This window comes from Hemibagrus wyckioides, linkage group LG20 (assembly GCF_019097595.1).
Source record: "Hemibagrus wyckioides isolate EC202008001 linkage group LG20, SWU_Hwy_1.0, whole genome shotgun sequence".
Classification (NCBI taxonomy): Eukaryota; Metazoa; Chordata; class Actinopteri; order Siluriformes; family Bagridae; genus Hemibagrus; species Hemibagrus wyckioides.
In genome coordinates this window covers 10640916-10658388 of record NC_080729.1, presented here as the reverse complement: position 1 = coordinate 10658388, position 17473 = coordinate 10640916, and the positions used below count along the sequence as shown (strand labels likewise).

At 36.1% G+C, this 17473-nt stretch overlaps 1 protein-coding gene across 2 annotated transcripts in view; it reads right to left on the bottom strand.

Moving 5' to 3' along the window:
• The window catches only part of kirrel1b (kirre like nephrin family adhesion molecule 1b), a 47434-nt gene extending 30625 nt beyond the window's left edge, over positions 1-16809 (bottom strand). For both annotated transcript variants that reach the window (XM_058372765.1, XM_058372766.1), the window contains exon 1: positions 16442-16809. In XM_058372765.1, the coding sequence (XP_058228748.1) occupies positions 16442-16493 (52 nt within the window). In that variant the 5' untranslated portion in view covers positions 16494-16809. The remainder of the gene's footprint in view (positions 1-16441) is intronic.
• Positions 16810-17473: the final 664 nt, after the last annotated feature.

The window sequence follows — 17473 nt, the reverse complement described above, 5'->3', positions numbered from 1 at the left end:
ATAGTGTACTTCATAGTTCACTTAGGTAGGGGCAGTGGTAGCTAAAGTGGTTAAGACTTTCTGGGTTGTTGATTGGAAGTTTGGAGATCCAGCCCAGCACCACGAAGCTGCTATTGTTGGGTCCTTGAGCAAGACCCTAAACCCCCTCGAACTCCAGGGATGCTGACCCTGCGTTTTGACCTCAACTCTCCAAGTATGGGATATGCAAAGAAAGAATTTCACTGTGCAGTAATGTATATGTGACAAATAAAGTCTTCTTAACTAGGTATAGTAGGTTGTGACTGTTGCATCTTTGAGTGATGTAAGTATTACAATGTATACTATACAAATATACATTTCTTATGTAGCCACTGTTTTTTTTTTTCTTCCTTCGTTTGTTTAACCAATTCTCTGTTGTTTCAGAAGCATATTCAACTCATTATCTTGCAGAAAAATCTACGTATAGCCAAGTGTGAACCTACTGACAGAGGCAAACTCCAACCAGAAACACTTCCTAAGCACCAGTGATCCTCCACCATATTTTACAGTGAGCATCAGGTGCTTTTCCTTGCATGAAGTTCCATTTTGGTACGTCTGCAACTCTTTTTCTGGAGCACTTAAGCAAAATGTATAACAGTTGGCAGATTTGGAAATATATTAATTGGCCATGAATGTCACTGGATATTGTAACAAAGAAATATTGCATATGGTTGATACTTGATACTTGATCTTAGGCATTATTTCACCAAAGAATATTCAGTAGTCATGAGATGATACACTAAAATCACAGTGTGAGACATTTTCTGATATGAGACATATCCCTAGACTTCGTGATATGATACTGACACATATGTTAAATTTAAATACATTTATTATGCAATGACAATAATTCAAACCACTGCAATATCAGGATTTGTACTATAAGGAGTAGAATCTTTTTCTGTGTCTTAAATGTATTTATTGGAAACATTATTAATATGGAAAAACTGTTTGATGAAATATTATGCATTTACTTTACACTTGCCAATGTAATTTTACAGATGGGAATAACAATCAGGATTTTAAGATTTAGGATTTTAATTTCTCTAGGTTTCCACTTGCAAACTTTGTGCTCTATAGGCCACTGCTATGTTTAAGAGTTAAACATAATGAATTTAAAAAGGAAATATTGTGATACCCCTCAGAGAAGCCAATTAGTCTCTCCAGTATTTTTTTTATCTCAATATTCTAGACAGTAAAATTGAGTCTCATGCCTACTATTCAGGACTATTTTATTTTAAATTTTTTACTAAATAAAATTCAATTAAATTTATTTGTATAGCGCTTTTAACAATGGGCATTGTCTCAAAGCAGCTTTACAGAAGTATAGAAACAGAGAAAGAAAACAATTAGTTTTAAAAGTTTAAATTACAGTTACTATTTTATCCCTACAAAACAGGACATACATGGCTTTCTGTATACTACCTTAATTCGATTCAATTCCATTTTATTTGTATAGGGTGTTTAACAGTGGACATTGTCACAAAACAGCTTTACAGAAATATACAGATCCTGATCAAAATTTTATCCCTTATGAGTAAGTAAAAAGTTCCAGAGAGAAATCTTGAGAGAAAATATGGGTTAACCAATCCTCATCTGGGCGACACAGAACACTGCTTATAAATCATTTAACTTCTTTAACTGTATGAAAAAGTGCAGTTGTATAACCAGGAACTTATGAGCTTATGAGCAACTAATGAGTATGTGTTGAAGTTGAACTACCTTCCCCCACCTTTCTCTTACTTGCTATTTCTGTGAGAAATAAACTGCACACATTTTTGCTTATTAGGAAGTACAGAAACAATTGATGAGTGATGGATGACTGATGCAAAAGTTACAAAAAACATTCAGAGAAAATACACTGCAAAAATTACATTTTTCATAATGAAAATGTTCATTCATTTTCTTTTCTTTTTTTTTTTTTCCATTCTTTTATCATGCAGCTAGTGTGGTCACCAGAAAATCAAAAAATTACCTGCAAATATATATATATATATATATATATATATATATATATATATATATATATATATATATATATATATATATATATATATATATATATAAAGAGATAAATAAATAACTAATCAAGGTTATTTCACCAACTGGAGAAGGTAATTAATTAAGTAGTTAGTTAAATTAATTATTCAATTACTTACTACTTAATTATTCTTTCTGTTTTTATCTCTACCAGTCTCCCTCTGTTTTCTAATCACATTTCTGTATTGTTTTAATTTAAAATCTCACATTATTACCTTCTCCTCGTTTTCCTCTCTCTATTTGTTACCACTAAATACTATCTCTCTTTCTAAATTTTAACACTGGGGCCATTGCCCACAGCTTGTTCCATTTAACTCTCTTTAAATCTCTCTCTCTCTCTCTCTCTCTCTCTCTCTCTCTCTCTCTCTCTCTGTCTCTCTCTCTCACACACACACATGCACACACACACACACATGCACACAACCACTCATCTGCCTTTTACATTAACCCTTGTTGGCTAACACCACAAAGTGACTCAGTGTCACCTAGCATACTCTTTTCCTCTCTCATTCCTCTAAAACAACACACATGCAGTTCTCTGTATCTCTCCTGTAGTGGCTTTCTATATTTCGCCTTCTTTTGCCCTTTCCTCATACAAATCTTAATTCAGATGGACAGATTCAGTTGAGAGAAAGCAATGAGAGCAGCTGTGTGAGAGGAGAACTACATCACACAAAAGGCTCCTTTCTACCATTTCCCCCTATATTCCTTCATTGCTCATCTTCTTTTCCCTCTCTCTCTCTCTCTCTCTCTCTCTCTCTCGTTCTCTCTCTCTCAGCACTATCTCTCACTCTCTTTCCGCCTCTACACACACTTTTCTATACCTCCTTCTATCTGTCCCCCTCCAATCCAAGGGTTCTGTCTCCATAGCAACAGCTGCCGTCTCAGAAAATTACCCCAAAATCTCTCTTATGTGTGAGCTCCATCGTGCCCTTCCTCAGCAAACACCTTTGAGAGAGGCAGGGAGAGAAACTATATCATTAAGTTACTAGGAATTTAAACATTCCTAAAAAAAAATGTCAGTTTTAGAGAAAAAACAATAAATATACATATATTCTTCTTTTTTTTTTTTACTAGCTTGGAATAATTCATCCTTGTCTCACAATATGTTTCACAGTGATGAGCACAATTATATGTCATTCATTCATTCATTCATTCATAGTAATCACTTTATTCTGATCAAGGTTGCAGTACACTTATATATATATGCAAGAATCAAAATAATTTGTAATAAGCTAAGATTTTAAAATAATATAGTATTTGACATAAATTGTATTCTAATGTCAAGAAAAGTTACACAACACCAGTGCTCCAAAACACAATAATTTATGTTTTCATACAATTATTAGGTTTTATGTTTTTAAAATTAATATATTTAGCTATATGCTAATCGAAACCAGTTAAACTTAATAGCCATAGATAAACCAGTAGGCTTACTATATATGAAACGGATTTGAACTGAATGAGTTTTAAATGAGTCTTGATCTTTAGATAAAGGGGAAGGTGGTAGCTCAGAGTATATGGTCCTGCCTTATTAAATATAAATATGTAAGTTTAAATCCCTGGAATTCTAGGGGGATATCACTTTGCATATGAGCTTGCATAAAAATGTAAAAATAAAAAAATGTATGTTAAAAAATTGCATTGAAGTCCCATAAATGAGAGAAACAAGACTACTTAATTTCATAGCTAAGGTCTGAAATCCATGTGTATGTTAGAGATGAATTAAGATTAACATTTTCAGTAAGTCATTTGAATCCATTCAATAAGATGATTCCTTCAAATTTTAAACATTAATGTTGCTGTCAAAGTAAAAAAGCTGCTAATCAATGTTTTCTCAACAGTTTCCCACCTAATAGCTAAACCCTATCATTCAACCAGCTGGGGAGGGTTGAACATGTGCTATCTCCAAGGCATGCAAAACCAACACTCTCATGATCTTGTAAAGGTTAAATATGAGTGACTTTAAACAGGACAGATAAATATTTAATATTCATGATTCACAATATAAGGGTTGAGACTAAGAAAACAACCTGATAGAATACATGACTGAGCACAAAAAAGGTTCTCTAAAGACATATTATTTGTTTTATCTGAGGCACATATCTTTAAGAGCTGCTGTTTTTGCTGCATCGCAGGCCAGCATAAGGTACAAACTGCAAATATTATAATTATCTGCATATATTAGCTTATATACACCAATGTCACTGTTACAGGAAAAAGTGTATGCCTTCCCTCCTACCCATACAGCATGGCCAATTTTGCTCCCTTTATTCCCGAACAGTTATATTGGTATTTGAACTCATGATCACACTACGACATGACAAATGCTTTTCTGTTCTGCTACTTGTCCATGTTTAGAAGATTTACATTTCACACAGTCAAACTAACTTTACCACTGCATTCATTGAAATGCTGGATCTCTGTTCATATGAGCTAGAATAGGACTGATAACTGGCTCAACTGATTCACCGTACAAGATAGGAGCAGTCAAAGCCATAAGAGAAAGATTTACTAAATGGATCATCTTTGGTGTTCACACTATTGGAAATATAGCTTTCACACACAAGATTTGTTCAATGTATTTACTGAACACACTGAACAAATCTTGGGTGTGAAGGATTCACAGATACAAATACTCATACTATGAAAAAGAAAGGCACAAATCTCTGTCTTGACAAAAGATTTACTGACTCAAGAGACATGGGTCAGATTTGGCAGACAGTCGCAAATACAACTTACACAATTCACAGGTTCAAATGTGCCAAGAAGCACTACCCAGATTTGGTCGATAGATACTTTTCATTTAATTTCCATTTTCATTTTCTGGCATGCTCACCCATTATTTATGTCAACAAGTTCCGTTCTGACTGGTAACCAGACAAAGAAAAACAGATATCTGGGCTCTGAGATAGCAGAATGGTAGCAAAGCAGATACAACAATGCAGCCAACAATTCTGAATATTCAGAAATACACAAAGAAGTGGTCAAATGCAGAATCCCTAAGCGTTCTTTGATTGACCATCTGAAAGAACACTTAATCTCAAAATGTAGAACCCAAGAAAAGAATGTTTCCCTATATAAAAGTTTCAAATTAGAGCCTTTTGAGGAAGCTAAATACAACTATATAAAGATACTCCCAAAGATCTGTCCAAAAACTCTTTTTTAAGAGTTGAACATCAACACAACTAATGAAATGTTGGTATTTGTAAAAACTTTAATTAGCACCCAGCTGGGAAATAAACAACATATTATGTCATAATAATCAATTATAACATTTATTTACCTAAAATAAATTCTTTAAGAATTTTTTTCTGCTAATTTTATGGTAATCTAAGTTCAAGAATTCATCAGAATTTGAAAGAATGAAAGATAATTTTAGGTGTCACTGTTAAAATGATGACATGTCTGCTCAGATCACACAGTGGCTTCCATGATTCTAATCCTATCAATTAGACTAGGTATTATTTTGATAAGAACAGTCTACTTTTAAATCATCTAAACATTTTCCCAGTCTCAGACTGCACTCATCCACAACCATGCACACACACACACACACACACACACAAAAACAAAAAACAAAACAAACCTCAGCTACCTACAGGGTTGTCAGTGTACATCAGCTAACATTAGCTAATGATCAGACACTATGGCTATCCCAGCACATGAGTCCTAGCAAGGACTGCTAAGCCATAATCATGAATTCTAGCAATGTAGTATTATGCACAGCCTTCTCTTATACAGTGCTTTCAAGTCAGTCTGTACCAGAAAATGAAGTGCTGTGATGCAGCATTTTTTCTTTCCTTTCAAAGTCTTGTTCAGTGATTAAAATGCTGTTCTCAAGTTTATTGTTGAGGAAGAGTGTGAATTAAAAAAAATCTCAGTTACTGGAGCTAATTTATCAAATGTGCTGTAATGTTACAAAATACCTGTTTTATTGCAGTTGTACTTTTTCATTTATGTTCATATAAGAATTTACATTTTTCAAACATATATTGTTGGAATAGTGTGCCTCTCTGCAGACAAGCTGACAAAACCAGTAAAATGAAGATATAAAGGGAGAGACAGAAAGAGATAGATGCATGGATAGAGAAATAGACAAAAAGGCATACACAGATGCAATCAGACAGCCTCTTCAGATAGAGGTGTGGACACACGAAAACATTCATCCCAGCACAAAGAAGGAGCAAGCAGGTAGCATAGCAGAGAGCTATCGCCATGGTAACACAGAAACGAGTGAACGAGAAAGCAAGCTGAGACAGAGAAAGGAAGAGAGAGGAACCATGCCATTGCCATGGTAACGAAAAAGAGGGATCACGAGAGGCAGAGAGTCAGGGCTAAAAACACAAAAGGCACATTAAGGAAGAGGCAACTCATATCTCTCATTATCATACACCTGTCTATTTCTGTCTTACCCCATTTCTCTCACTCTCTCACATTCACATCCCCTTCTTTCTTGCTCCCATCTTCTTTCCCTCTTTCTCTCAATATTTTCATCACCCCCACCTCTCTCTCTCTCTCTCTCTCTCTCTCACACACACACACACACACACACACACACTAGTCTACCTACTTTTCCAAACAGCACCGCAGCCTTTCCAAATCTAATATCTGTGTGTGTGTGTGTCTGTGTGTGTGTACTACTATTCTCTTTAGGAAAGTAGACATTAATTATGAGTCACACTAAACAGGAAGGTTCCAAAAGTAACACATTCTTTTGGAGATCTCGATGCAATTAAGGCAAATTAACAATAATAAGATCTGTAGTGAGGCAGAAGTAACCAAACACATACATAAATAGTCAGGACCTCAAAAAGTCATTTAAATGTAGCTTTTAAGGTAAATATCTAGTGGAACCCAACCCTAATGCTTCACATTCATGATTCACTCCAATCAATACTATACTAAACTATAATACAGCACTGATTTAGAGTTTGAAGGTTTTCTTAGTCTTTAGCTTTCTAGATAGAATTAAACTTATATCGACCCTATATCAAATATAATATATATAATAAGTCAAGTATAATATATATATAATAAGTCAAGTATAATATATATAATAAGTCAAGTACAATATATATATAAGTGTATATACATATCAACTCTTTTTAGAGGTGATCAATCCTAACACTTAATTAATATCCAAACTAGTAATTTATTGCAACCATAACACATTACCCAGCTAGATCACATTAATATGTATCTTGTAAGACACTAAACTCAGCGGGAAGGTTAAGCTGCGGAAATAACCAACCGTTACCAAGCAATGCAATTCATGAAATCTAAATGAAGGTAGATATAAAAGTAGAACCAATAACTGTGGTTTGAAAACTCATGGTTAGGACCATGCTGGAAAGCAAAGAATCAGTTATCACTGTAGTATAAAATGGATTGTGACCTGTTTAAGGCTTTAATAACAGCCTGACTGTAAATGTAGGGTATTTCAGCACCCCATTTTCTACAGCTCCTTTTACCTCATGCTACCCCACTTTAAAAGAGTCCTACATTTCTGTATGAATCCACCCAATCCAGCTCCTCTGCTACATTGCTATGGCAACCGTCCCTGCCGCGCTCCCCTATTTTTCCCCATCTCTCTCCCTCTCATACTCAGAAAAAACATCTGCTTACTGTTGCTATAGAAACAGATTTCTTTAAAACAAAATGACTAAAAAAATACAGTATTGTTTTCTGTTCTGCCCCTTCACTCATCATCAAACTGAACATATACAGTAAAGGTATGACATCATCCAGTTGCATAATCAATCTATATAATCTTTCCCAAAGAATAAAAAACTATTCAGTGTATGAATAACTGATGAAGCAGCAATGAAGGTATTAGTAAATAACTTGTGAGGTGTGCTATAGAGCAGGGAAATGATGATATACAAACATATATGCTATGTCGTGTGTGTCTGGATGGCTGGGGCTGTTAAGCTTTAATAACCAATTTATATCTTTACTTAGTTCTTATACTTTGTGAAATACAGACAACATGAGTTAATAGTGGGATTAAAAAAACAATTCTGTGCAAAAGTTCACAAATTCAAATACAGTAACAATGGTTTTCTTGTTTTAGGGTGATCATTTTCTTGATCTTGCTTGTATGTTTCCTTCAATGATATGCATATTTTTTCAATTCATGAAGTCACGATGATTGCCCAAAGATCTGAAATGGGTGTATTACAACAGTCAAAACACATATGTTCCTGCAGGAAGACCAGTGCATTATTGGGGAAACGGATTATTATTGGGGGAACAGAAAATACAAAGTTACCACCTGTACAATACCATTCAATTAGACGGACCTCAACCCTGTCTTGAAATGCCCAGGCCTTTTCACCTAACATCACTGCCTGACTTAATTTATCCTAATCAGGGTCATGGTCACTCCAGAGCCAGTCTTGTGTACGCTGGGCACATAGTGGGAAACACACCCTAGTTGGGATGCCAGACCATTGCAGGCACTATGTAGACACACATTCAAACCCTACAAACAGTACATACTGTACCCATAATACATTAAACTATCACACTGCAGAAATTGTTTTTTCCAGTGCATATACATTATCAAAGGATGTGAAATTTATGCAACATGTCCATAATGGGGATCTTCAAATGCTGTTGCACATTTCTTCAGCTACTTAAATAAACAATAATAAGTAAGCAAGAAAACTATAAAATCAAAATAAATAATTCAATACTATCCTACCACAAAAACCACAAATAACTACATATCGGCAACACCATCTTGATGTGTGTGGTTGTGTATGAACGTCCAAAAACACTGCTATCAATAACTATAAAAGTGAAAAGAATTGAGTGTTGTTAGAAATTGGTACAAGAAAGTGGAGGCACATCTTTATCAGGGTTTCATTATTCATATTTTTCATTATATTGTGTTTTTTATGCAAAATAATCACCAGTGGCTTTTAGCTAAAAATTTTGTATTAACTTGAAAAGGTATTATATTTATATAAATTTTCTAATGACAGAGATGTACTTGTACACATGTATTGTGTTAAATTCAGCTCTGCTATTTGGTGGTAGGATATCAAATATTGTACATATAAGAAACTATGTGATTGTATACAAAGGAATTATATTAAACTCTTAGAGGCGCAATTGAAACACAGGTCTAATATTGTTTTTAAAATTCAATATTTCAATCAGTGTAATGCAGTAGTCTTTCAGTGAATGTTGCCATCTGCTATAAGTACATTATAATTTTCAACTATTCTAATTTCACTTTAACACGTGCTAAGAGCGACTGGCTAACCACAACCATGGTTATGCCAGGGTGTGTACATCATTAAATGTACACACAAATAACCAAAATAGCTTATTTGCACTTGCAACCCAGTCTCACAAAAAGGAAGCCTGCATGCTACTTTCTGCATCCTCTCTGCAGCTCCTTCCATAGATTGAATGACAATGTTCTGCGTACCTACGTATCAATTTTTTGAATGTTCTGTATATCAAGAAGCAACACTTTTACAAATTCTCCCTTCGCTTCAGAGTACCCATTATGACAAACACCATATGGTCATTTTTGTTTTGAATTCTGTTTTGGTTCTGTCTCCATCCTTCTTCCTGTTATTTAATTGTTACCTGAGTGTGTTCATCTGTTATGTGGTAGTCCGTAATTAGTTTTTCTCTTAATTCTCTGTTATGTCTGTGTACCTTTCATAAGTCTCATATCATAATTTATATCATTACGTCTGAGCCTCAATTCCCTTTGTTTCTTTTTGTTGAGTCCAGGTCTGTGTTCCTTGTTTTTAGTTTTGTCATTTGCTACTTTTTGCTATTGCTACTGACCACAGCATCTGACTTCTGACAATATCTCTTGACCATCCTTCAATAAAATCACACCATGCACCTGCACTTGCATCCTGCCCCAATCACCAAAACATTAAAGGAAACTCTGTCTGATATGGATGCAGTGACAGTGAGAGAGGCAGGGGATTCCATACGCTAACTATGGGAATCATCGGTATTGTTGGAGAAATTGTTTTTGTTTCATGTTTTGGATCTGTCTGCAAGCTTAATCAAGCTTTTTAACCTGCATCTGTGTCCGTACCTGCCACCTGACAGAACACCATAATTCAACACACAATGGATGCAGCTTGTAACCTGTAGTGGCATCAGGCATGGCAACAGCAACAGATAACCATGATCAAACCACAACTCCTCACCACCGCACCAGCTCCACTAGCTTCCCCAGCAGCACCCTCCCGATCTGCTTCCTCACTCAACACATGCCTGGAGAAATATGCTGCCAATCCTGCAGGATGCAAGGGCTTCATGCTCCAATTTTGCTCTACTTCTTAGGTCAAGAATGAATAGATGATAATCTGTCTAAACCAACAACCTGTTGACCAAAAATTTCTAGCATGGCCCACTGCCATATAGTCCCAAGGGGGTGAATACACCAAAAACATTTCCTTCAGCTCTTCTAACAGGTTTTCATTGGCATGACCTTTGTGTTGATCTCATGCTCAGTAATAAAGGCAGGACACAGGCTACGTCAATCCCATCCAAGAGATCTACACCACTGAACCCATACAACCAGGTTACATTGCTTCTCTAGACCATTAAGATTCCACAGGAGAACCATGAGACCATCTCACCCAAAGTTTATGCTACTAGATCAGATCACACAATTAAAAAATGTCTGTTACTTTGCACTGATTGACTCTTACTTTATCAATGACACCCTTGACAAGAAACTCCAACTTCTTCAGCGGCTACAACACCCAACAACCGCTCAACATCCGTGCACATATTTCCTGGAAGGAAAGAGAACTCACTTGCTAGTTGGTGCTCTGTCATTCCAAGTGTATTCAAGTTCTGGCAATCTGCATAGGCTCGATAACCACTGAAAGCCCCCAAAAAACGAGTCCCATGTATTTACTGCCGCTGAATACCATTCATTTTAGGAAGTTTTCAGTCGAAACCAGTGGGCTACCACAACACTGTTCATGGGACTCACGCAAGCCATAAATGAGTACAACAAAGAAGCTCTAAAACAGTGGTACATTCATGCCCTGATATCACTAGCATCTGCTGGCTTCTTTTTTGTTAAGAAGAAAGGGGGATGGTCTATGGCCATGCATTGACTATCAAGAGCTAAACCAAGTCACAATTAAATATTACTAGTAATACCACAATACCCTTTGACTCTAGAACAACTGCAAGAGGCCAAAAGCTTTACCAAACTGGACCTAACATGGATGAATGATAAATAGTCTTGACTTATTTAAATACTATGTCATGGAATATGGGATAACTTCAGGGCCTGCAATATTCCAATGGCTAATAAATAAATCTTACAGTATGGGCCACAATAGAGGAAATTATTTATAGGTCACATCAACAATATTCAGATCTATTCCTCAGAAAAGGAGGCATATGTCACCCATGTCAAAATGGTGCTATCCAGGCTAGTCAAGAATCAGCTCTACATAAGGGTTAAAAATTTGAGTTGCACAAAAACTTGTATATCTTGGATGCATTATTGTCCCAGAACGGTTGCTAATGGTTCAGGATAAAGAAATTGTCATCATACTGATCCTATACTAACAGCTATCAAAGAACTTCGAAGAAGTTCGAAGAATCGAAGAACAATTTCTATTTTCTATTTTCAGATTTATCTGAGGCTTTAATAACAAATGGTCACCCCTAACAACCCTGTTGAAGAAGGGACCAAAAAAACTGAAGTGGATTCTTTTCTCAAACCAATCTTTAAATTCCTCTAAGAAGCATTCACCTTAGCTCCCATCCTAAAGTACCCTGATCCCTCCAAGCCACTCTTGGTTGGAGGTGGAAACAAGTGTGGGGACCATGCTCTCACAGAGGTTTTGAAAGAACGTATGCTCCATGGTCATTGTCCCTGATCAAATGGAATTACAACATAAGAAACAGGGAACACCTTGCACTCATATTGGCATTGGATGAGTGGCATCACTGGCTGGAGGTGTGATACTTCCATTCACATTTTCCCTGACCTAAAGAACTTTGAGTATATCAAGTTAGAAAAACAACTGAAAAATGTATTCTTCCACTTTGCAGGGGCCAGAGATGAGACCTTCCACACAATGCCCACAGAAATAAAGCATGTGTCCGTTCACCTCCATCTCCTCTTATAACAAACACACCAACTCCTCCAGGGCAAGTTCTGATGGTCCCACATGTTCCAAGACATTCAACAGTTCATCTCTTACTGTAGGGGCCAAGCCAAAGTACATCACACTTTGCCTGAGGGAAAACTCCACCCTCTACCTAAACTCCTTTCCTCTGTCACAGATCTCCCCTCAGCATAGAATACCATGGCCATCATGGGCCATTTTTCAAAATCCCTTCTTCTACTTCCTCTCCCTGGCCTGTCATCTGCCTTCAAAATTGCAGACTCTCACTGAACTTGAGTGAATTATACATTCTGTTTTCATACCAGTCATTACCAAGGCTTGTATTTGGCAAATAATGACATCATAGCAACTTCAAATATCTTGAATATAGTCTACTATTTCTGTTATTAAGATTACAATAACCCAAATATAAGATTATTAAGCATATTTCTGGGCTTGTTTTACTGTTTTAGGCTTTAAATATTTTCTATTGGCAGATTATTTAGCAAATGTTAAGAATTCATTTCTAGAACCGTGTAAAATTATGAGCCAAATAAATAAAAAATTTAAAGCTTAACAATAAAAGAATATGTCTAGGCTTAATAATCTTTTACTCTGGTTTATTGAAAACATATTATAGATATTAGATAGATAGATAGATAGATAGATAGATAGATAGATAGATAGATAGATAGATAGATAGATAGATAGATAGACAGATAGATAGATAGATAGATAGATAGATAGATAGATAGATAGATAGATAGATAGATAGATAGATAGATAAATAAATAAATAAATAAATAAATAAATAGATCAATTTGACTAGATATTACTTTCTAAGAGGGATTTGTTTTGCAGTGCAGTCTCTGTTTTTTTTTTTTTTTTCAGTTATTCATTTCTCGTTTTTTGCCTAGCCCAGTTTATGCAGTTTGTAATGCGTGTTCTTGGACCTTGTTTTTGTGTCATGTTTTGTATCAGTCTGCAATCGTTATCAATAAAGCTTTTGTTTAACTGTATCTGTCACCTGATTTTTGATAGTAACCTGATAGTTGAACAGTTCTAAGTTTTGTTTTTATAAGTCTCGCTCTTTCTCTCTAATAGAGTGTAGGAGTCCAGCAGGAAGTCTAATTATTTCTTGCAATAAAGCCATTTCTAAGCCATTTCTAAGATAAAATGTTCAAGATGATCTGCTAAATAACCATACTCAAACCATTTAAAAATGATCATAGCCAAACTCTGTAAATCCATGAAACCAGAAACTAAATCACAGACTGCTAATTAATTTTTGCTTGTTGTTTTTGTAACAGACAAAATTTTAATTTTGTACTATACAGCACACTGACAGATACTGTATTTGCTAGCATACATAAAAATGCCTGTTAGTACCATTTTTACACGATTGGACCACACTGGAATAACAGAGGACAACATTATATATGCATGTATACTTACTGGTCACTGTACACCTGCTCATTTATGCAGTTTTCCATTCAGCCAATCATGTTTTCAGATGGGTATTTTTAGAAACTGCTGATTTCCTGTGAATTTCATAGTTTCTAGGGTTTACACAGAGTGGTTCAAAAAACCACTGTCCTGTGACAGTGGGTCTACAGACTGAAATGAGTAGACTAGACTGGTTCCAGCTGACAAAGTCTATAGTAACTCATATAAGAACTCTTTGCAACTGTGGTGAGCAGCAAAGCATCTCAGAATGCACAGCACAACAAAACTTGTGGTGGATGGTCTGCAACTACAGAATACCACATCAGGTTCCATTTCTTTCAGCCAAAAACAAGACACTAAGACTTCTTGTTGCTGTAGCCCATCCACCACAAGGTTCATTGTTTGTGCATGCTGTGATGCTTTTCTGCTCACCACAGTTGTAAAAAGTGATTATATGTGTTACTGTATCTTTCCTGGTATCTTGAACAAATCTCCCCATTTTCCTCTCACCTCTGTTATCAACAAGAGGTTTTCACCCACAGAACTGTCAGTTGTTGTGCACTGTTTTTTTGTTTTTCACATAATTCTATGCAAAATCTGTTGTGTGTGAACGTCCCAGAAAATCAGCACTTTACGAACACTCAGACGAGTCCATCTGGTACTAGTATTTATACCATGGTCAAGATCACAGAGATCACACATTTTCTTGATTCTGACTTTTTCTTCATTCTGACCATAAATTGGATGTATAATCTACATCATGTCCAAAATTCTTGAAATTAAAATTAAATTAAAAAAGAATTTAAAAAATTCTTTAATATATACAATGCTTACACAAACTCTAACTTAAGTGGAAATCTTTAAACTCCACAACTGTAACTAATAATATGTTTATTACTATATCAGTAAGGTGTCCTGCACTTCCTTAAAAAATATTTTTCTTTAAAAAAAAAAAAAGCTGTGTAATCTGTGAGCTGTTGATCTAGACCAATGCAAAGTCTGTTAACGTTTATGAAAGAATAGCAACACACTAATGAAAAGACAACATCATTTTAACTTCATACCTCCTCCTATCCTCCTCTTTCTTCGTCTCATGTCTATTACTGACAGGTTCAGACCTCCCACCCGACTCATCTCTCCATCCTTTTATCCCTCCATAATTACACATGTGCCTCAGTGACATTTCTCTGTCTCTTTGTCTCAATTGTTCTTCCACTATCCTCATTTGATTCCACCACTTCTCAGAAGCTAGCTGGCTACAACCAAAATAGGCATATTACTGTTTTCTTTCTGTCTCTGATTCTATTCGATTTAAAATGCAAACAGTTAATACAGATCTCTTTCACTAGGCTAGTGGTGAGATGTTTGCAGGCACCATACATCCCAGTTTGACATTTTTCTGGCCTGGTGTTGTAAATCAGGGCATTGCACAGCAAAGTGCCAGATGTAGCTTGCTAAAATGTGTCAGAAACACAGAAATTCTTTCTACAAGCATAAAAGGACATTCACACTGATTTAGAATATTGCTGTAAAAGCATTTAAACATACATCATTGGTTCATTGGCCATTAGCTGATACTGGTGCACCTTCAATTTAGGTTTGCTTTGTAGGTGAACTTAGGGACTTTAACTTGGGGCTGTTCTGCTAGGTTGACAAATTGTGCCTAGCAACAGATGAGCTACGGACAGTATTGTGCAATTACAAAGAACGCCTATATGTTGTACATATTACAGTGACATCTAAATGCATTCTGATCCCTCGTTATAACCCAGATACCAAATGTATTAGAATAATATGTTTTAAATGTATTAGAATATCATGCGCTAAAGTGGCAGTTATCGTGGACCGGGAATGAGAGCCTCAACAAAGGCGCGCGGCACTTGTTGGGTGGGGAACACGCAGTCGTCCTTTATTCCATGCGCTCTTATTAAATGTCCCGCCATCGTGTCATTCCATTCGGGGATAAAGCACCTACACGTGAGAAATCTTTCGCCCTACAATGCGTACATTATATTGTACCTTATACCATACCGGGGGAGTGGAGGGTTAGGGGTGGGGGGGAAACGTGCGTGTAGAAACAGAAAGCCGTGAGCTCCAGGATTATCGGAATGTCGCGAAGATTGCTCTGTGTTGGGCATTATAATAGCATAACGCTGTCAGGCCTTTCTGTAATGTTAACAATGCAGTGTTTATATATATATATATATATATATATATATATATATATATATATATATATATATATATATATATATATATATATATATATATATATATAAGTTAACCAGCGTTCGTTTACGGGAACGACCCAGTCGGCGCGAGACTCTAAGGCGTAAGGCGTGTAGACTAGCGGGTCTGCCCGCACCGGTCCCGACGGACACACACACACGCACACACACACGCACACACACACGAGACTAATACTTAGCATTTAACATTGACCAAGGCGTTACATATGTTAACGTTATATGTTTATTAAATTAAATTAAATATTATTATTTATTTAAAGGCCACCAGGTCTCACACATACACACACATTACGCACACAATATGTCTGGGATAACACTAATTAGGTATATTAGTCTAAAATATTAAATATTACAGGCAGTAACTGAAGACTGAACATAAAAAGACATAAAAAACCCTTACACAAATATATGGAAATATGAGGAGAGAGAGAGAGAGAGAGAGAGAGAGAATTAAATCTGTAAGATTGGAAAAAGGCGAAATCAAAATACTTTGAGGTTGCATGAGTTAATTTCATGCCAGCTAATATTTCGCCTTTGACAGAACACAGAGCTGCGAGCCTTTACCTTTGTTCACGTGAACACTGACGGCCAAAGTTAAGATGCATAGCCATGCCATGGCTGTTAGGCGCGCCGGCAGAAACCCGTCCGTCCCACCGTTGCTAAAGAAAACCCTCAATTCATCTCCCTCAGGTTAACACTCTCCGATCTGCGATCATTTAATTAATGACAACACAAAGCGTGTCCCTGCACATGTCCCTCCAGTTCAGCGTGCGGCTTGCGGCTCCCCGTCCCATTGTATGTGCGCGCGCGCGCGTGCGCGTGTGTGTGTGCAGTCTACTGTAGCTCTGTCGCTTTTGGTTTCATTCACTCCATCATTAACGAAACAAGTCCTCGAAAAAGAACACACAGACACGCACACACACACACACGCCTCTCCCCTCTTGCAATTGCAATTCTCAATTTAATTTGGAAGGCAACAACGCCATTTAGTCTAGCGGCAGCGCGCGGTACTGTAGTCTCTCTCTCTCTCTCTCTCTCTCTCGTCCTTTGTTAGTTTTCAATGTCAAAGCTGGAATACAAACGACAGCTACATACCGTCATTAACAGGCACTAGAACGGTAGAGGGGATGAAGACTAGACCTGGAGACTAGACATGTGTAGGCACACTGGGCAGGGCCACATTTTCCCACTGGTTTATGTTCTTATGTTTAATTTAATTTAATTATTAATTAATAATAATATATTTAATGTTATTTCAATAAGGCCACATGTGTATATGTATATATATGTATACACATGTATATATATATATATATATATATATATATATATATATATATATATATATATATATATATATATATATATATATATATATATACAAATATAATATTTTATATATAAAAAATTATAGGAGTACTCAGAGTATAGCGTCAAGTCAATTAAAGATATTGATCTGGTCAGTTAAGTAGCAGAGGGGGTTGTTAATCAGTTTCAGCTGCTTTGGTGTTAATGAAATTAACAACAGGTACACTAGATGAGCAACAATGAGACGACCATCAAAAAAGGAATGGTTTTACAGGTGGAGGCCACTGA